General features: G+C 33.0%; 1 protein-coding gene across 2 annotated transcripts in view; it reads right to left on the reverse strand.

Moving 5' to 3' along the window:
* Positions 1–11,315: 11,315 nt before the first annotated feature.
* The window catches only part of CDH10 (cadherin 10), a 155,057-nt gene continuing 147,627 nt past the window's right edge, over positions 11,316–18,745 (reverse strand). The window contains exons 10-12 of one of the 2 annotated variants that reach the window (XM_030813936.1): positions 17,330–17,438; positions 16,087–16,338; positions 11,316–12,364 (exon numbers count right to left, since the gene is read on the reverse strand). In XM_030813936.1, coding sequence (XP_030669796.1) covers positions 11,880–12,364; positions 16,087–16,338; positions 17,330–17,438 — 846 coding nt within the window. In that variant the 3' untranslated portion in view covers positions 11,316–11,879. Of the gene's footprint in view, positions 12,371–16,086; positions 16,339–17,329; positions 17,439–18,745 lie in introns of both variants that reach the window. The other variant, XM_003263183.2, reaches the window with a different exon arrangement.

Below are 18,745 nucleotides of genomic sequence, written 5' to 3' on the forward strand. Positions count from 1 at the left end.
TCTTTGTCAATAAAAACACAAAAATTAAATTTCACTTTTTCTTATTTCTGCCTCAAAAACAAAATTTATAAAAGAGTGCATTAAGTTTGTGTTTTTTTCTATCTAGTCATCTACATGCTGTCTGCTCCGACTATCACTTTTGGGAAGATGATGTAAGAAAGTTCAATATAGAGCTGGCATAATTGTGCATAGCTGCTGTCAAGAATTCCTAGGCAGAGACTGTCAACTTAAAAGGTTACTGTGACATTTCTAGAATATGTTTTTTCAAATATGAATGAAACATGTTGCCTTTTTGGTTGAGGGTGGGGAAGGCATGGAACCTGACATTTTCCACACTGCCAAAATTAGAAAACAAAGTATTGCAATGCCAAGATTAATCAATCACTCAACAAATATTTATGTGAAACCTATTTAGGTGCCCAATACACTGCTGGAACCCGCTTTTTATCAGGTTTAAGTGTTTAATCAAATGTAACCTAAAAATCAAGGAGCTGCTTTCCTCTAAATTATATAGTCTTGCCAAGAGAATGTAACATTCATACACTGAAACTACTAAAGTACCTATATCCTTCTAGATGAATATTTTTATGCTCACATTAATACAAATGCAGTCAAATTCAAAGAATAATGAAGCTAAACTCTTTGAAGAAACAGAAATATAAAATTTAATTATGTTATTAAGATGTTATAATTATTTGCAATGCTAGTTTTACTCTTGTAAAAGAAGTGTAGGATGATATGCCAGAAGTAGAATCAATGACTAGATTTGGCAGTCTTTTACAAAGATGCATTGATATTAGCAAAATCATTTAGGAAAGTTTCACTGAAACTATATTAGCAGTGAGAATAATGGAAACAAAGGTAAACTATAACACAGTGAAATGAATTTTACACATTGGAAAAAGCTCATTTAGAATCCTTTTGATTGTGAAAGGAGAGAGGCAGAGATCATGGCAAGAGTCTCAGATATACTTCTAAATATTTCACATCATGTGGGAGGTTTCTTCAGATAAATCTGGGGATGGAGTTGCTGTGCTGTTCTTCCTGTGGAGTTGTAAATGTCATGTTCCAAATTCAGGAGAATTCCACAGCTGGAATTTTTTTTTTAACCAACTGTCTACCAGTTTTCTATTATGTGCTTGTTAATCTTTAATCCTTTCCTACCTAAATCCTCTAATTTAATAAAGAATTGTACATTGTGCTGCTTTATATACCCTTTTAAAATCTCATTTTTAATGAGTAAAAAATAAGCTTGAACAAATTATCTTTATTTGCCTTTTGCTTGTTTGTTTTCTGCCGTAATTACATTTATGAAGTATATTTTTTCCTTCTGTTTGATTAGTTAGTTGCCAAAATCTGAAAATGAATCAGTGTAAGTAGTTCAGCTTGGAGGTAAGTATTATATTTGTAGCCTTAAAGAATTAATAAGATTATCAAGAGAACCATATACAAATTGCAATATGTATAATAAACATTGGAATGAAGTGAAATAAACAAACTTTTGTTGATATATACTTATGTAACTATCAACAAATATATACATATATCAGATATATGTATTTATAGACTGTATTGTGTATTATAAATTGTATTATATATGTATTGTGTGTGAGTATATATATGTATACACACATACTTTTATTATTATATCTACAGTTTGTATACAGTTTTGCTGATTTAAAACGAGGTGGTAGTTAAAGTCCATATTTTATTTTTTTATAGTCATCTTTGTACCTTTGCCTCTAAGCATCTTTGCTCATTGTTTTCAATTCTCTCTGCCCATTTTATTGATCTTGTTGTGGGTTCTTGATTCAAGTTAGTCTCTAAAGTTTATGGCCAGGAACATTTCAAGGTTTTCTTTGCAATTAACAGCATGGCAGTATCAGCAAGGGAAAGTTGTTACAAGTAATCAGGAAAATACAAAATTAACCCTTTATACTTAATAATTATGGCCTGAAACAAACAAAAAGTATGCAATGCAAATAAACTAAAAAATTGAACTTGTCAACCAAAAAGTGAATGAGGCAGATCTCAATCAATTAAAGGCTTTTTTTTTTTTTTGCCAAGGTTGAGGGTACATCTGGAAAAAAGAAAGAAAAGTCACAGTAAGATCTGCAACCTGCGCTTTTTCCAAAAAGAGTTTTGGGAACTTCAATATTTAAAGGGAAAAGAGTAAACAGGAGGGGAAGGAAAAAAAAGGAGGATGAGTAGGCAATGAGGCAAGTGCTTATGTTCTTGTGAGGATCTGATTAGCACTCAGTGAATTTGTGCTCAGAGAATCTGCATATTACACGGGAAAAAAAGAGAGTGGAGAGAAAAGTGAATTATGCATTCATCTTGCACTCAGTAAATCTACATTTTTGCATAAGATTAAGTAAGCATGTGAAATTACAGCTCTGTTTGGGAAGAGAAAGAAGGCAGTTTTTGCATGACTCAGTTCCCAAGCTTAACTTTCCTTTTGGCATAGGGAGTTTGGAGTCCAAAGTTTCTATGTTTCTTATACATTTCCCCCCTTTTCTTCAAAATCTTTCAGAGAAAGTACTATATAAGAAAATGAGTCTCTGGTCACATGTTTGGTCCATATGAATTGGATAACTTTTTGCCTCCTTAAAAAACTTGAGGTTCCTGGGCCTGTCAGAAAGTGGCATTCTTAATAGGATGTGACATTCTTTACGATCCCTGTAAAAAACCTGCATAGATAAGGTACAAAAACAGTATTTCAAAGGGGATTTTGTCAGCTCTATAACATTAATCTTAATTCCACAAAGCAGTTGGTTCATACCTAAAATATGTCATTCTGGTTAAAGCCTTGGTATAATAACCAGTGTCTCCAATTGTGTTCTATTACAAAAGGAAACAGATTCTTATGGAACTTATGCAAATACCTATATTGCTGTAAATTAAGAATACTCACAAATAGTTTCCAAATTCTGGATAAATCAGATAGATAGTAAGAAATACGTTTCAAAATTTACTCACAAGGGTGTACTTTACTCAATTGTTACAAGCTATACCTTGCTCAAAAGAAAAAAAAAGCTTTTATTGACTCAGAAACAAAACAAAAAGAATCAGCAATGTTTCAAACAAAAATAAAGTCATAAAAATTATTTCATTCCTTTACTAGTTCAGTCTCATACAATTAACTCATTCCACTTGATACTGGTTAGTAATTCTTATGAATATATGAGATCTTCAGTGAGAGTCCTGGAAATATTTTCTCTAGTGTAATGGCACAATCTCTAAGACTATCCAAAATGTGCACTTAAGAGCACCTATCAGAGTCCTTTCTAGCAATTTCCTTAGAGAAATAGGTTTTGCATTATAGCTGATGATTAACTGCTTTTGAGAAGGATCAAAGTAAAATAATAATTGTCTGTGGATGAAACAAAAAATGTTAAACACCATTTCATATTTAACAATGTTTTCTGCATGATTTTATTATATCAAATAATCTGAACATGTCTCTTTTGGACTTCAAGTGTCCTAACATCTCAAAAAGTTAGTGAGATCAATAAGACTGAATTTAGGACATAAAATTTTGATTTTGGAGTTTTTCAAATATCAAAGGTTTAAAATTCTTGATATTACAAAATGGGATAACAGGTCTCTAGCAAAGTAAGTCATTTAGCTAGCCAAAATGATAATTAAAGATTTTAAAAAGCAAAATCTTCTACTCTTTGACAGGGAGGAGACTCATTCCCAAACAATAAGATAAAATAAAGATGGCATAAGGCCTACTTAATCTGTTCCTTTCTCTTTCCCCTTTTTTGTAGTTTACTCAAAAAGTAAACAAAAATATGTTATTATCTGTTAATATTACACAAAACTCTTATTCAAAAGAGAAAATTTTATCTTTACATAGTGTATTCTTAACATTAGAGGTAATTTTAAATAAAATCTTATAAACATATCCACCTAATCTCAGTTTGACCATAAGGTAAGATTTCAATAAACCATAATGTTTTACAACTGTCGTCCATATTCTTTCTTTTCCAACTTTCTATATCTATTCAGTTTTAGCTATCATTCTTGTTCATTTCTTCAGTTTGAGAAAAACCTCAAAACTAGGTAAAATTATTCCCTTTATCAAAAAACATGTTCCATGCCTTCGTATTACCTTTTTACCAAAAACACATTTTATTTTCCTTTACATGTTACATATAAAATTGTTTTACTAATATTTAATTGTTTTAATAAGATACATTATTTGTAATGTTAACTCTTAGTAACTCCTATTTTTAGGGAGAGGCCTAGGAACTAAGGGGATTTATTTATTTATTTATTTACTTACTTACTTATTTTGAGACAGAGTCTCAGTCCGTTATCCAGGTTGGAGTCCAGTGATGCGATCTCTGCTCATTGCAACCTCTGCCTCCCGGGTTCAAGCTATTCTTGTGCCTTAGCCTCCCTAGTAGCTGGGATTACAGGTATGAACCACCATGCCCAGAAGTAAGGGATTTTAAATATGTACCAGATTCAGAGGAAGCCCACGACAAAGGACAATGCATAAAGCTAGGCTTTTTCATGGCCCCAAAGGCTCAAATCTAAATACATAAATTTGTAGAGAAGTTAAGCAAGGATCAAAAGTATTACAGAAGCCAAATTTTAAACCTTAAAATATCTAACAGAAACAGTATCTGAACTGCAAATTTTGAAGACATTTCTATTTTACTTTACAAATAATTTCGTAACTGTCTTTATTTACTAATGATTACTAAAGTCATATGAACTGAAAGGCATTTGAGTTAAAGTTTCTATTTTTTGATACGAGATTTGATTTTTTTTTTTTTTTTTTTTGAGACAAAGTCTTGCTCTGTCACCCAGGCTGGAGTGCAGTGGCATGAGCTCAGCTCAATGCAACCTCCGCCTGCCGGGTTCAAGCAATTCTCCTGCCTCAGCCTCCCGAGTAGCTGGGATTACAGGCTGGCAACACCACACCCTGCTAATTTTTGTATTCTTAGCAGAGACGGGGTTTCACCATATTAGCCAGGCTGGTCTCGAACTCCTGACCTTGTGATCCTCCCACCTCGGCCTCCCAAAGTGCTGGGATTACAGGCGTGAGCCACTGCGCCTGGCCAATATTGCCTAATTTAAGCATGTGGAATTATAGCTACCTGTTTGGGAACAAAAGAAAGTCAGTGATTCAGTTCCCAATGTTAACTTTGCTTTTGGCATAGTGAGTTTGGTGTCCTAGGATTCTAATTTTCTTTCACAAACATTTTGGAGAGGGAGTTTGAGTTCTTAACTCTCTGATCATCAGTTCCACGTCATCATTCTCTTTCATAACAATCTTCTTCAAAACCTTGCCTGAGTCACATTCCTTTTATTTGCCCTTTTCATAGTCTTTGAATATGAAGTTCCCCAAAACGGTGACTCAGACTTCAACTACATTAGAACAGAATCTGAAAGAGTGGTCATTCTCTGACACTAGTACTTATTTTATGTTAAATCCTACTATCATTATCACTGGCACTTTGCAAATGTTCCAAATATATTTGCAATGTAACTTCACTTTTTCTCAGATTCTTTTAAGGTTTATTTCTAATTTCCTAAAGCAATTAACCAAAATAATTACTGGCTATCATTTATTCTTAAATTGGTGGGCAAGCACTGTTGTATTTTGGGGACAAAATCAGTTGTCTTTGTAAGAGTTAAAGAGGAAAGAAAAACGAAACACGGCTGGCAGTTAAAGACAGGTTTTCTTTAGTTAAAACCTGAGAGGCACTCCTGGCTGATTTGGGTCAGGCGCACTTTCTCGTACAGACTGAGTATATATTGGTTTTAGGGTGAGGGGGCTTATCACAAGCTTGGAATGTTTATGTGTGTGGAGAAGTTTTTGATGGGATTGGAATCTCTCTGGGAAGAGGGGAGGTTATTTTGGGGCGGGCATCTTTCCGGCCTGGAGTGGGGTTATCTCAGGGCTAGCATGTCTCTGGCTGAGGAGGAGTTTGGAATGTTTTTGGTTAGAGATGTTATTTGTGGTTTATGGTCATGCTGACCTTAGCCATTAGGCTGATGCCCTTTGGTTTTAGGTGGCTTTTTATTAAGGTGAACTTTAGAATCAGGGGTTTGTCCAAGATGGCAGTGCTCCTTCTCTGTCAGTCATAAAATGAACAAACAAATCACTAAGGCACCTCCTATAACTTTAAGTAGTTCACTAACTAAAGGAGGAGGCAGAAATATTGCACACATATGTTTATTGCCTAAAGTTCAGCATAATATGTGATAAATGTAATAGTAAAGTATCTGTTAATTCTTCCAACAAATGTTTTTGAGCTCCTAGACAGATAGACATCATTCTATGTATTTGGTCATCATAGTGACCAAATTTACAATTAATGACATACTGTCATGAATTTTACATTCTGTCTGAGGGAGACAAAAAATAATCGGTGTAAACAAGTAAGTTACATAACATATTGAAGAGGTGGTAGCATTAAGGAGAAAACAAATGCAACGTAAAGGAGGGACTAGGGAAATGCTATAGTTTTAAGAGTGGATAGGGTAGACCTCAAATCAAAAACAGCATTTGATCAATTGATCAAAAGCTTGAGCTAGGTAGGGAGACCAGCTACAGGAAGAAGGAATGGTCAGTGTGAACACAGGAAGGCAGGAAAAAACAGTACCAAAAAGAGACCAGAGCGAAGTTAATAAATGGGAAAACAGCAGAAGAGAGGTCAAAGGGGTATGGAGAGGCTTTTGGCCATTATAAGGAGTTAGTTTTCTACTCTGACTAAAATGACAAATGACTAAATAGTTTAAAAGAAGGAAATGACCACATAGACAATTTATTTTGAAAAGATTTTTCTGACCACAATGCTGATAGTTGAGTATAAATGGGGCAGGATGGAAAGCTATGAGTTAGGAAGTTAATTGTTCCCAATAATTGAGGAAGAAGGTATTGGTGGCGATCAGAAATAGAAATGGTGAGAAGTTGTGGGACAATGTGTGTTTTAAAAAGAAAACTAATCTTTTTGGAGGTGAGATTTGCAAGAAGCAGTATACAGGGTGACTCCAAAGTCGCGGGCCTGAGCACTTCATTGGAGGGAAAGCATTGCCAATCAGGGCTGAAGCAGATTGCAGGTGAAGCAAGTTTGGCATGTATTGGTGGGGAAATGTGTGGTACTCTTCTGGATATGTCAAGTGTAAGATGTTACTATTAAGTAGTAGTTATCTTTGGAATTTCGGAGAAATTCAGACTTAAATAATAAATTATCTGGTCACAAATTTTAAAATGACAATTGAAATCCTCATAGCAATGAGAAGAAAAACAACTTGAGGGAAAATATTATTCTATTATAGGAGTTTGGAATTGAGCCTCTAGGCGAGAGGGTTTAGTGAAGTATTTGACAATGAGAAATATGCCTTTGTTTTTTTTTTGGTTTTTGTTTTTTTTTTTGCTTTGAAGATTACTAATCTATTTTTTAGTTTTTGCTTTTAGTTTTTTCCTTTTCTTTCATTTTTATGAAAATAGATGGGTAAGAAAAATGCAAAATTGTATTGCAGGCAAGGAGAGAAGTTTGAAGACTGTCACACTGACAGTGAAAAATATAAAGGGCTCAACTGCAAGGAGAGCATCTTCACGTTAATACCGCAGTAGTTTGCAGCTCTATTTATTTGTAAATCTTGTATGCTATGGGGATATTAATACATTGGAGAACTTATTGTAAAGATTAAGGGCAATCTAAGTGTATGGCAAAAAACTGACACAGTGGTGCTTAATGACTGTAACTGAAAAATTTCTTTTAAAACAAGAATGGCAGTACATTAAAGCACATTTATTGTGGGAGATTCTATAGTAAATGAAAACTGACGTGATAGGTATGGAAGATAAAGAAGGCCTCAAGTCTAGCTTGAACAGCCATAATTGATGGTGAGGCCATTGGAGAATGACTGTAGGAAACATTTAGAAAATGTGTTGGGGAGATGTAATGAAATTATTTAGCATTATGAGTGACTATAACATGCCAGAGACTGAGCACTGAGAAAATAATGGAAGGAAAGACAGACTCTGTCCTTGAATCAAAGGAGCCCACAACATTTTTTATTAATTTCTTACTTTTCATTTTGTATGCCATTTAGTTATTTTGGGGCATATATGTAACATTTGTTATACCATAATTGACTAGGGGCAGAGTCCATAATTCAGCCATTGCTTTTGTATCCTTGTACAATATAATTGCATGTTCTGTATAATTCAGTTCTGCAAATTTATAAATTTTATCTCCTTTTACTGTTCACCAAAATCTCCAAAGCAAATATCAAACATGATTAATAATCGACTTCTGAATGAATGTAAGGATCACACCATCCTTCATTCATCTATTTGAGCACAAAGGACCTATAATGAGTAAGGGATTCTGAAAAGTGACTCTATTTTCTTGTTAATAGCTATGTTAAGCTGAAATTTTTAATAAAGACATATGAATATGAGTGTGCATATGTGTATTTGTAAATGAAGAAATAAAAGGAATAGTTTCCTTGAATGTTATATGGAGTCTAACAGTCATGTTTTATATGTACATACATGTATATATAACATAGACATAAATTATATATAGACACTTAGGTAGCTATATTGATAAATGAATACAGATATGTAGATATCCTTAATCTTAAAAAACCTGAATGTTAGGTTTTTATAATTTTAGAAGATCCTAGACATCTAATTACTCACACTTAATCCATGTCTACTGATAAATATCTGCAATTCTTGAGGTTGCATAAGAGTATCTACTTGATATACAGTGAAATCTCAGCCTGAGTATGTATCATTACATAAATTTTCTTTCATATTTTGTTGATAGTAGAACCAATGAGAATTGATCAACTTAGTCACCATTTCTAATGATCAAAAGATTTACAAGTCATCTTTTTTAGCTTGTTTATTTAAATTATGAAAAAAGAAGAGCAAAATGGTTATTTACTGTTTAGAAAAGTAAACAACAGGGCATAGCATGGTGGCTCACGCCTGTAATCCAAGCATTCTGGGAGGCCAAGGTAGGTTTATCACTTGAATCCAGGAGTCTGAGACAAACCTGGGCAACATGGCAAAACCTCATCTCTATGGAATATAAAATAAAATAAGACAAAATAAAATAAAATAAAAAATTAGCCGGGGATGATGGTGTACACTTGTAGTGCCAGCTATTGAGAGACTGAGGTGGGAGGGCTGCTTAAGCTTGGGAGGTAGAGGCTGCAGTGAGCAGTGATCAAACCATTGCACTCCAGCCTGGGCAAAAGAAAGAGTGAGACCCTGTCTCAAAGAAAAAAAAAAAAAAAGAAAAGAAAAAGAAAAATTAATAATGGCGAAAGATATTAACTATTTTGCAATTTTTTTCATTTAATAGAAAAATCATGCAGTAATATAAAATAATGATCTATGATTTATTACATCTCTAGTGTTTAAAACATCCGTTGATTTTATAATAGCTGCTCAAAAAATATTTGACGAATGAAGGTGTAAGTAGATGAATAAAAGAAAAGCCCACATTCGTTCAATGAAATGAATGATACTAAGAGAGGGTTGTCCCAGTCCCCCCATAAAAGAGATTTGGGGCATAGAATAATCTACATATTGGGCATTCCTTTCTCTCCTTTGGGAGAGCACAATGGCAGGGAAATTACTGAGAGAGTTTTAGCAGGTAATTACAGGCATACATTTTACATTTCAGGATCACCAATTAATTTTTAACATATCACCTTCAGTATCAACAAATAAGATAGCTGTTACTGAATAATTTCTGTGCAATATAGGCCTTATAGTGACAAAGAAGCCTGTTACTAAATCTCCCTAAAGAGAATTATTGGAAACCTGGATTGGATGATATTAAAGATTAGTCCTTTAATTTAATAAAAACCAGAATGACATAATAAATGACAGCAAGTTCATGTTACTTTAAAATTACATAAATGAGGGAAATTAAAATTATTCAAATAACAATTCCAATTATTAACAGCAAGTATTAATAAAAACAACTAATGCTATAAATTTTAAAAGTAATTTTTATCAAATATATATTTCGAATCATATCTAATGTAAAATTCTTACAATTTGTACTTTTTTTATTTTTCCATTGTTAGCTGATTTTGTTTTTAATGAGTAGTCCTTTTAAGATATTGAGGATTTTCTCTCCTTTTAGTTCAACATGTATGATCAAACTTTTTTTGTTCCTTAAACTTTGTCCTTTTGACACCTAGCCTTCAGTAAAAATGAATGAGTTCTTGGAAAAGAGGAAATCTGCCAAATCGTGTTATCGTTTAGTCTTGTCACACAACTGTATTTTTAACTAGAATATACGTTGTTTTTCTTTTATAATCAGGCTAACATGCAAACAAAAATATCTGTGTTCAGAGTGATGTGGGCCCTTTCAGCCTGGAAGTTGGGAAAATATTACCATTTAATAAGATTGAAATAATTCTACATTAAGGACACGTCAGTATTGCACCTTGATTCAGTCCAAAAGCACAGCATTTCCCCTAAGTAGAGAGCACACTGATCTTCGGTATTATTTACCATATACTCAGCAGGGAACGTGGCTTCCTAGTCTAGGCCCAACAAAGTGCTCCTTTTATAAATAAATCCTGTTGTGGAGGTTGAGAAATAAGGAATCAGTGAGTGTCAGCTAACTTTCATGATTCTTAGGAACTCTGGATAATTAGCTGCCAGTGTTATAATTTTTTTATTTTTATTTTCTTGCTTTCTATGGAATCATTGACAGAAAAGCAGGCTTTGTTACAAACAAATGTATCATGCATTTTAAAATCTTGATATAATTGTAAAGCTGTGTCTTAATGGAATATTCTGCATTATTACTGTCATTAGTAGGCATTTTCAAAGTCACCATGGGAGGTAAGTATATGTTCCATTAAAGGATTCTTTTAGTCTGAAATCTGCCTGAACTATTATTCTCTATAAACGTCAATGGCATGAATGCCGTAAAAAATGAGAAAATGTTTTATTCTTTCAGGTATGATTTTAGTGAATATAAACAAAATGAAATTACTGCATTGCTGGTGTCTTGAGATATTTAGCATAAGGATGGCCATGTTTTAAGTTTGTTTAAATGGCAAAGTTTTATGTGTTTTATAAATGACTGTTACTTTGTATATGAAGAGTTTTCCACATATCACAGCATATCAAGACTCGCTGGAAACATAATTCTTACCTAAATCATATTAATTTGGTTAGCACTTTGAATACTAATGATAATGACATTGTGTTCTTACCTGTATGTAAGGTAATTTTGTATCAAGATATTTAGTTCAGGGAGAACGTCTTCCATCCTAGGGAAAAAAAGAAGCTACAGACAAAGTAGTTGTAAAAACCGGTTTATTTTCTTAAAAATAAATACAAAAATATAAATATAAAACATTAGCAGATAGAATTTGATGAAATGAAATTGCACAAATGTCTGTATACCAGGTTGCATATCACACCTACTAACATCACATGTACATTTTTGTTTTTTTAATTTAATGTACAGAACAGGATATACCTTAAAATTTTTCTTCACCTTTTTAAAAGCTTCATTTGCAAGGGCAGGACATGTATCTAACAGAAGCGGCTTGTTTGTGAGGTTGCTTAAGGGAGAACTATCCTGTTCATGTTTCTGAAATTATCTTTTATTTACTAAGATGGACAACACTGTATTTCCATAGCTTTGGCTCTTGGAAGTGATTAAATAAAATGTCGTATATATTCCATGAGACATCCTACAGGAAAGAATTAATGTAATTAATGAACAAATTAAGAAGTAAATGGGAAAAAAAAATTGTGCTGACTGGCAGGAAAATGGTCCTGAATATCAAATATTGTGAAGTGGAGACAGCATGGGTAGAGTTACTTTCTCTTGTTTGAACAGAACACATATCCTACGTTAAGAGTCTTTGTCACTTTCCCCACCACCATACATTTCTGCTAGCTTATTAAACCGAGGGCCCCATTCTCGGAGGTAATCGTAGTTTTGGTCTCCTTCAGTAGTACCTGATTCTAATGAACTCAGAGATTCAGCAATGGAATCATTTCCTTCATAGGCATAGGTTGCAAGTGAGTCGTATGGGGGTGCGGTGGGGTCAAGGTCGTGCTCTTTTAGCCTTTCATTAATGAAATCCCGGACGTCCGTGTTATCTGGAGCTGTAGGAGTCCTCCGAGGAATAAATAACGTTTCTGGAATAATATCTCTCCGGAGCTTTTTTTCCTCGATGGCTGCAGGATTCCTCAGGGTGCCGATATCAAAGGCCTGGGTGTCCTCCTCTCCGCCACCCTCATCGTTATAGCTCACAATGTTGTCTCTGATATCTTCTTTTGACAAGATCAGAGGCTCTTTTTTTCGCTGTCTTTTCAGAGCTGCAAACAGTACTACTATAACTTGAAAAAAGACAAGAAGATACATTAGACGTCCGTTCAAAACACTATAAATAACGAGCGGAAATACTATAAAAGTTTAAGTTACTCAGGCTTTCTATAACAGCTTAGACTTTCAGATTAATTTTGTGCTTCCCACAGTTTGGGGGAGGTGTCAGGGGAGACGCTGAAGGGTTTAGCAAGGGTGGGTGGTGTTTAAGATCAGTGTTTCTAATTTATTTTTAAAACAACGTAAAATATTCCTTAAATATAGTGACTTACACTTTATTTTCCTAGGAACCATTTAGTTCCTCATAGTACAGATAATATTTATCTTCTGCATTAAATAAGGAACATAAGATACTATATAAAATTTGTGTGTATAAATCTACACAAATTGAATTCAGCTTCAAGTAAGACAATTTAAAAGGACAACATGATGCTTACTTTTTTCAAAGCCTTTACAGAATAGCAAAAAGCAGCATCCTTCACAAGATATTGAGTACTGACTTCTGTTAAATAGCTTCGCTGGTAAACTTACATATTTTTGTTACTTAATTACAAGAATGCTGTAATTATTGGAAAAAAACCCCAGATTATTTAGAGTTAGGTGAATTGAGAAATTTCTAACGTTTCCATGAAAATATATACCTTGCATGAGACCCCCCCCAAAAAATTGTTAGGTTACAAGATGGCAAAGAGTAAATTTCTCAAACTGCAACACCGAATTAACTCCCCCCAAAAATGTATGAATCTTGGCTAGATTCATAATAGAAAAGTGTATTGCTCGAAAACGACATTTTCCCACTTCAATGAGAGACAATACTCATAATCAAAACAGTGGTAATAGCATAAATGATAAGAGAAAATTAATATCAAATTCTTCTGATTGCATTAGAGTTTCTCACCCTTACTCATTATTCTCAAACATTTTGATCCTCAACCTTTAAAAGGATTTGAGGGAAAAAGTGTGAACTCAGATAAGATAAGGATGAATAAATATTGATACAAGTATTTATTTAGCTTCTTAGAACACACATTTAAAGAGTATGTAATTAATTACATTATTATATGAAGGGGTATTATGTTTTCTTTTTTATTAACATGGAATGCACAGACTAGTTTGTCTTCAACCTGTGAGAGAGGGCAAACAATAAACTTTTTTAATGTCATGAAAAAGAAAGTTTTAGCCATTGATAAGTGTTCTTGGCCAAGTAATTAAAAAGCAAATAGGCCGAGCTTTTTAAAAAGTGTATTCTTCAAGCTTTTAAGAAAATATGCCATTTTATTTTGCCTAAATTCATATATTTACGCACATAAAAATGTGTAAAGATTTTAAATCTCAGATTATTTATCATCAAATGACCTTGCCCAGCAAAAACCTTCTAATGTTGAGGATAATGACAACTTATTACGATTCGCTCCAAGTCCAAGTTCATTTCCCTCTTTTTTGCATGTTTTTTGATTAGGGTAACAGAAATACTCACAAAAAATAGGTTTAAACTAACAAAACTAGAGCGAATACTTAATCTGATTTTAATTCAAAAGCAGTTAAAAGCAGTCTGCTCCTGATTATAGAATGAAATATCATTGTTTGGAGGGAAAGTAAACCAGGTAAAAATCTATTTTAATATGATTTTAGTGAATATGTAAGATAGTGAGGCCTCCATCCAGCCATAATAGAAGTGGAAATACAGATTTCACTGGGAATCTCTGTATACACTGACTAATAGCAACAGCAAGGTACCTTAGCTCAACCACTGAGAAATTGTGTGACCTTGGAATATGTTCTGAATATTTTGAATTTTCAGTCATCACGCATAAAATGAAAATAATAACACCACACATGCCAGACAGTTTTTGTCAAGTGAAAAAGGTTGTCATGGCAAAGTGCCAATGACAGTCTGAAACACAGTAAACATGTGCTAAAAACTTGCTACCATCAATGTTATTCTTACTAGAGACTTTCATTTTAATTACATATTTTAATAGAACAAGTTTTCAATATGATTTAAAGTATAAATCCCCCAAATAATATATTATTAATAATAATATAATATTTATATTATTCATATTTGCAATTGTGGATTCAACTATTGTAAAGCACATTTATTAACTTTTCCTCAATGTTTGTTGTACTAATGGTAAGTCAAATTACAAAAATAAAATTACACCAAATTCTCGTTCTATGAAATAAAATGAGGTATATATTTTTCGTAGTACAGGGAAAAGTTTTGTTCTGGATTTCATTTCATAGTAACAAATTATAAAATGTATTTTTTTAATATGCATGTTCTCATTTCCTGAACTACATAAAAATCTAAGCTTGAATTATTCAATTCATCCATTTAATGATTTATCTGTCATAAGTAATTCACCTTTCTGTTATTTAAACACAGAGTGAAAGTGCATAAATGCTATGATAAAAGTAGAAAAATGGAAACATCTATAGAATGAAGTAGACATAATCAAGTCAAATAAAGAACGTGGAAATATTTTTAATCCATTTTTTTGTTGTTGCCCAGGCCTTAACTTCATATAAAAACGTGCTCTCTTTTTATAATCATAAAAATATTGCTACAATTTATTATTGTCTACATTATTTTAAAATTTAAGATGAACGCTAAAGTTGTATTTAACTTTATTTTGTATGTACGAAAAGTTAGCAATTATTGAATACAGGAATGCTGATGGGAAGTGCTTCTATGTCAAGTTTTTGAATTGTTATTCTTTTTTTTTTTTTTTTTTGAGACGGAGTCTTGCTCTGTCGCCCAGGCTGGAGTGCAGTGGAGCGATCTCGGCTCACTGCAAGCTCTGCCTCCCAGGTTCACGCCATTCTCCTGCCTCAGCCTCTCCGAGTAGCTGGGACTACAGGCGCCCGCCACCACGCCCGGCTAATTTTTTTGTTATTTTTAGTAGAGAGGAGGTTTCACCGTGGTCTCGATCTCCTGACCTCGTGATCCGCCCGCCTCGGCCTCCCAAAGTGCTGGGATTACAAGCGTGAGCCACCACACCCGGCCTGAATTGTTATTCTAACAAATGTTATCAACTTTTGTCTTTGTTGTTTTTAGTCTTATTGAGATTGATTAATGTCCACCTTACAGAGTTGGGGTTTGAGATCCTACTGTTATCTTCCATCTCTTCCAACTCCTACTTGATTCCTGTATGGAGGATGTTTCAGAAGAACCATTGCCCCAGACTCTTGTTACTGCACCACTCAGGAGGAAAATAATGGGCCAGCAATAAAATAATTGGGGTCCTGGCCACTGATGCGTCTCCTTTCATTTGTTCACTGGACCTAGGTTCCAAAGATCTCTTAATTCCATTAGAACATTCAGCATGGCTACCAAGAATTTCGTCTCTCAAATTTCCAAGCTCCTACACAAGCCATTCTGCACTCGTTCTTCTTGCCTTTTCCTTTGTTTACTGCACTGTGGTAAAAGACAGTTGTTGGTTTTCTAAATATTTTGATTTTTATTTTGATTCACATTAGAATGAATTCTAGACCCCATTAGGTAAAGTTCTGCTATTACTACAACTATAACAAAAATTCTTTATATATTTGTATATATTCCGATCAAATAAAATATTTTAATATAAAGAATATCACATAGTTAATTTATGTTTATCTTAAAATTGGGGGTTGGTTTTGGGGAGGGATTTTAATAGCAACAATTCTTCAAAATCATACTAAAGTAAAGAGCCTAGAAAATGCTCCCATTGTTTTTAAGGTTTCTTACCCAGTAGAATGATGATGCAGAGGAGGATGGCGATCAAGGCCCCGGTGCTGAGGCCGGCAGGGAGGAGTAGGGCTTCAGCACTGCAGGATTGCATGTTGCCTTGGCTGTCACAAGCACACACTCGAATGGTCAGTGTGCCTGTGCTGCTCTGAATTGGGTAATCATTGTCTGATATCACCACAGGCAAGAGATAGGTACTGATTTCATGTCTATTGAATCCATTTTTTCTGGTTAAGATTCTGGCAGTGTTATCTAAAACAAATTTTAAAATATTACAAATGGTTTGGGACAGTAAATTTTTCCCAATGTGGTAACCAAGGTTTAACATATAAATAAAAACATATTTATGTAAAATATAAAATTGATATACATTTTCCTAAAAAATAAGTACAATGCAATTAATATATAGATAAGACAAATAATTCATTTGAGAAATATACTATAAATTGTTTATTTATTAGGTTTTCACGTAATTCCTCTGTACTGTTTTCAAAGTGGTACATTTTTATAAGTGAATCATTTACCAAGATTACATAGATGATAACAATTGGCTTTTCTCTTTTCAAAAGACCTATTTTGCATACCAAGAGAAAAACCATACTAAATGTGTGTTTTTTAATTTATGTGCATCTGTGCGTGTGTGCTTACACACATACAGAACACACATCAATCCAATACTCATGAAGAAAATGGATTAGGTAAATTTCACGCATTGTTGCATGTTTTAAATCAATAACAAAGTAGAAGAAGGTTTTTTAACCTTCAAGAGGCATGCATCTTGCCATTGCAACAGTACCTTTGTAACAATGCCTTTGTACTGAATCACCTCACAGGCTACTTCTCATTCTTTTCACTCCCTTATGCATATTTGGCTTTGGTGAATCTGCTGCTGCTAAATCTCACTGAAGTCTGCGTAAGAGTCTCACTGAATCATTCATTTCTCTACCCTATGTGTCCTATATTATTGTTGTAAGAATTATCTCCGGCCTTTCTAATCTTATCAAGACACAATCATTTTTTAACATCCATAAAGAGACCTCTTTCAGATATTTTATTATTTTAAAATTGAAGAGAGTACACATTGCCAAAGATGGGTTTACTAAATATATCAAATACTTGATTAAAACAAAATTGTATAACTCAGATCAATAAATTGATATGGCATATATATTGCAATGGTTACACTCGGGAAATTTCCTGTTGATATCATCATAAGTCATAGTGAACAAGTTCTAAAATTTACCTTCATTATCCTGTACTGTGAAGTTTGGATTGACAGCAGCTAAACTGAAAAAAAATTTCTGTCCGCCTAAAGGGTCATCTTTGTCTACTGCACTTATAGTCTGTATTAGCTGCAGAGAAAGAAAAATATATCTCATCAATATATCTCTTATCCATGGGTATAATCTGCACTTAAGATCTTCATTTTGTCTAAAGTTGTTCAAAATAATTGACTTTTATTTCTTGTGAATGTATCCTTGAGTTAATCCATCTTTTAATTATTACTTTGATTTTAATAATCTCTCCCTCTCTCATCTCTATCTCTTTTGGATCATATCCTTTACTTCAAACTGGTAAATAAAAAATTATATAGGGTTTTATTAATTTAGATATAACACTTAAAACGAGATTTTTTATATGCATTTACACATTGATCTGGAAGAGTTTTTCTAATGTCAGAAAAATTTAGGAAATTATTGTGACTATGCTTTGTTTCTCCCCAAAAATAAAATGAAAAATGGTCAAGGAATGTAGAGATTTTATAGGTAATGTTATGTATCACTTTTTAACAGAGTCTTAAACATTATTAGAAACCTTGACAGTCAAAGTTCAATTAACTTACACTTTCAATAAAATTGTATTTTAAAAATTCAACATATATATTATGTGGGAATTATTTTAAAAAGGTAAACTCTGATTTTACGGTAAGAGAAAACATAAGAAGCCATATGGTAGCAAAGTAGACAATTTAGCCCCTAATATATAATCAGATCACTGCTTTGGACATATGATATGATTAACTAATATACAAAAATGTATGTAAGATGTATATATATGTCATAGGTAGGTTTTTTTGCATCTATATTCCTTTTGTTCTTTAACATATTCATAATACCATTTGAATATTTTTACATATTTTAATTTTGAAGACGGCCTCAAAAGTTGTTAAATATGTACACTGATGCCTACATAGTCAAATTTATGCTTAACTAAAAGCAATACACTTTTTACTCAATGTTGTGTGGATGTTGGGTGAAAATATTTGTTGCTGATATTTTGTTGGTTTAACAAGTGATTTCAAGTTAAAAATGTTATGTGAAAAATTACAAGAAATAAATCATTACAACTATCTGTATTAGATTACTTTTCTTTTAAAATGTCTTAGAGCAATGAAAATGTGATATATTTGTGATAGTAGCCTATTTAATTACAACCCTAACCATTTATTTCAAAAGGATACAAGAAATATAATTGGACCAAAGATTTATATTTATTGCCTAGAAATAAGCAGCAAGAAAAACATCATTTAAAACTTTGAATTATTTCAAAAGTACATTTTAAAAACATAGTGACATAATTATTTGACTAAATTTTAATTGTAACTTAAAATTAAATATAAGCAAGAATTATAAAAAAGCAAGAATATAAATCTATTAAA

This window comes from Nomascus leucogenys, chromosome 6 (assembly GCF_006542625.1).
Source record: "Nomascus leucogenys isolate Asia chromosome 6, Asia_NLE_v1, whole genome shotgun sequence".
Lineage (NCBI taxonomy): Eukaryota > Metazoa > Chordata > Mammalia > Primates > Hylobatidae > Nomascus > Nomascus leucogenys.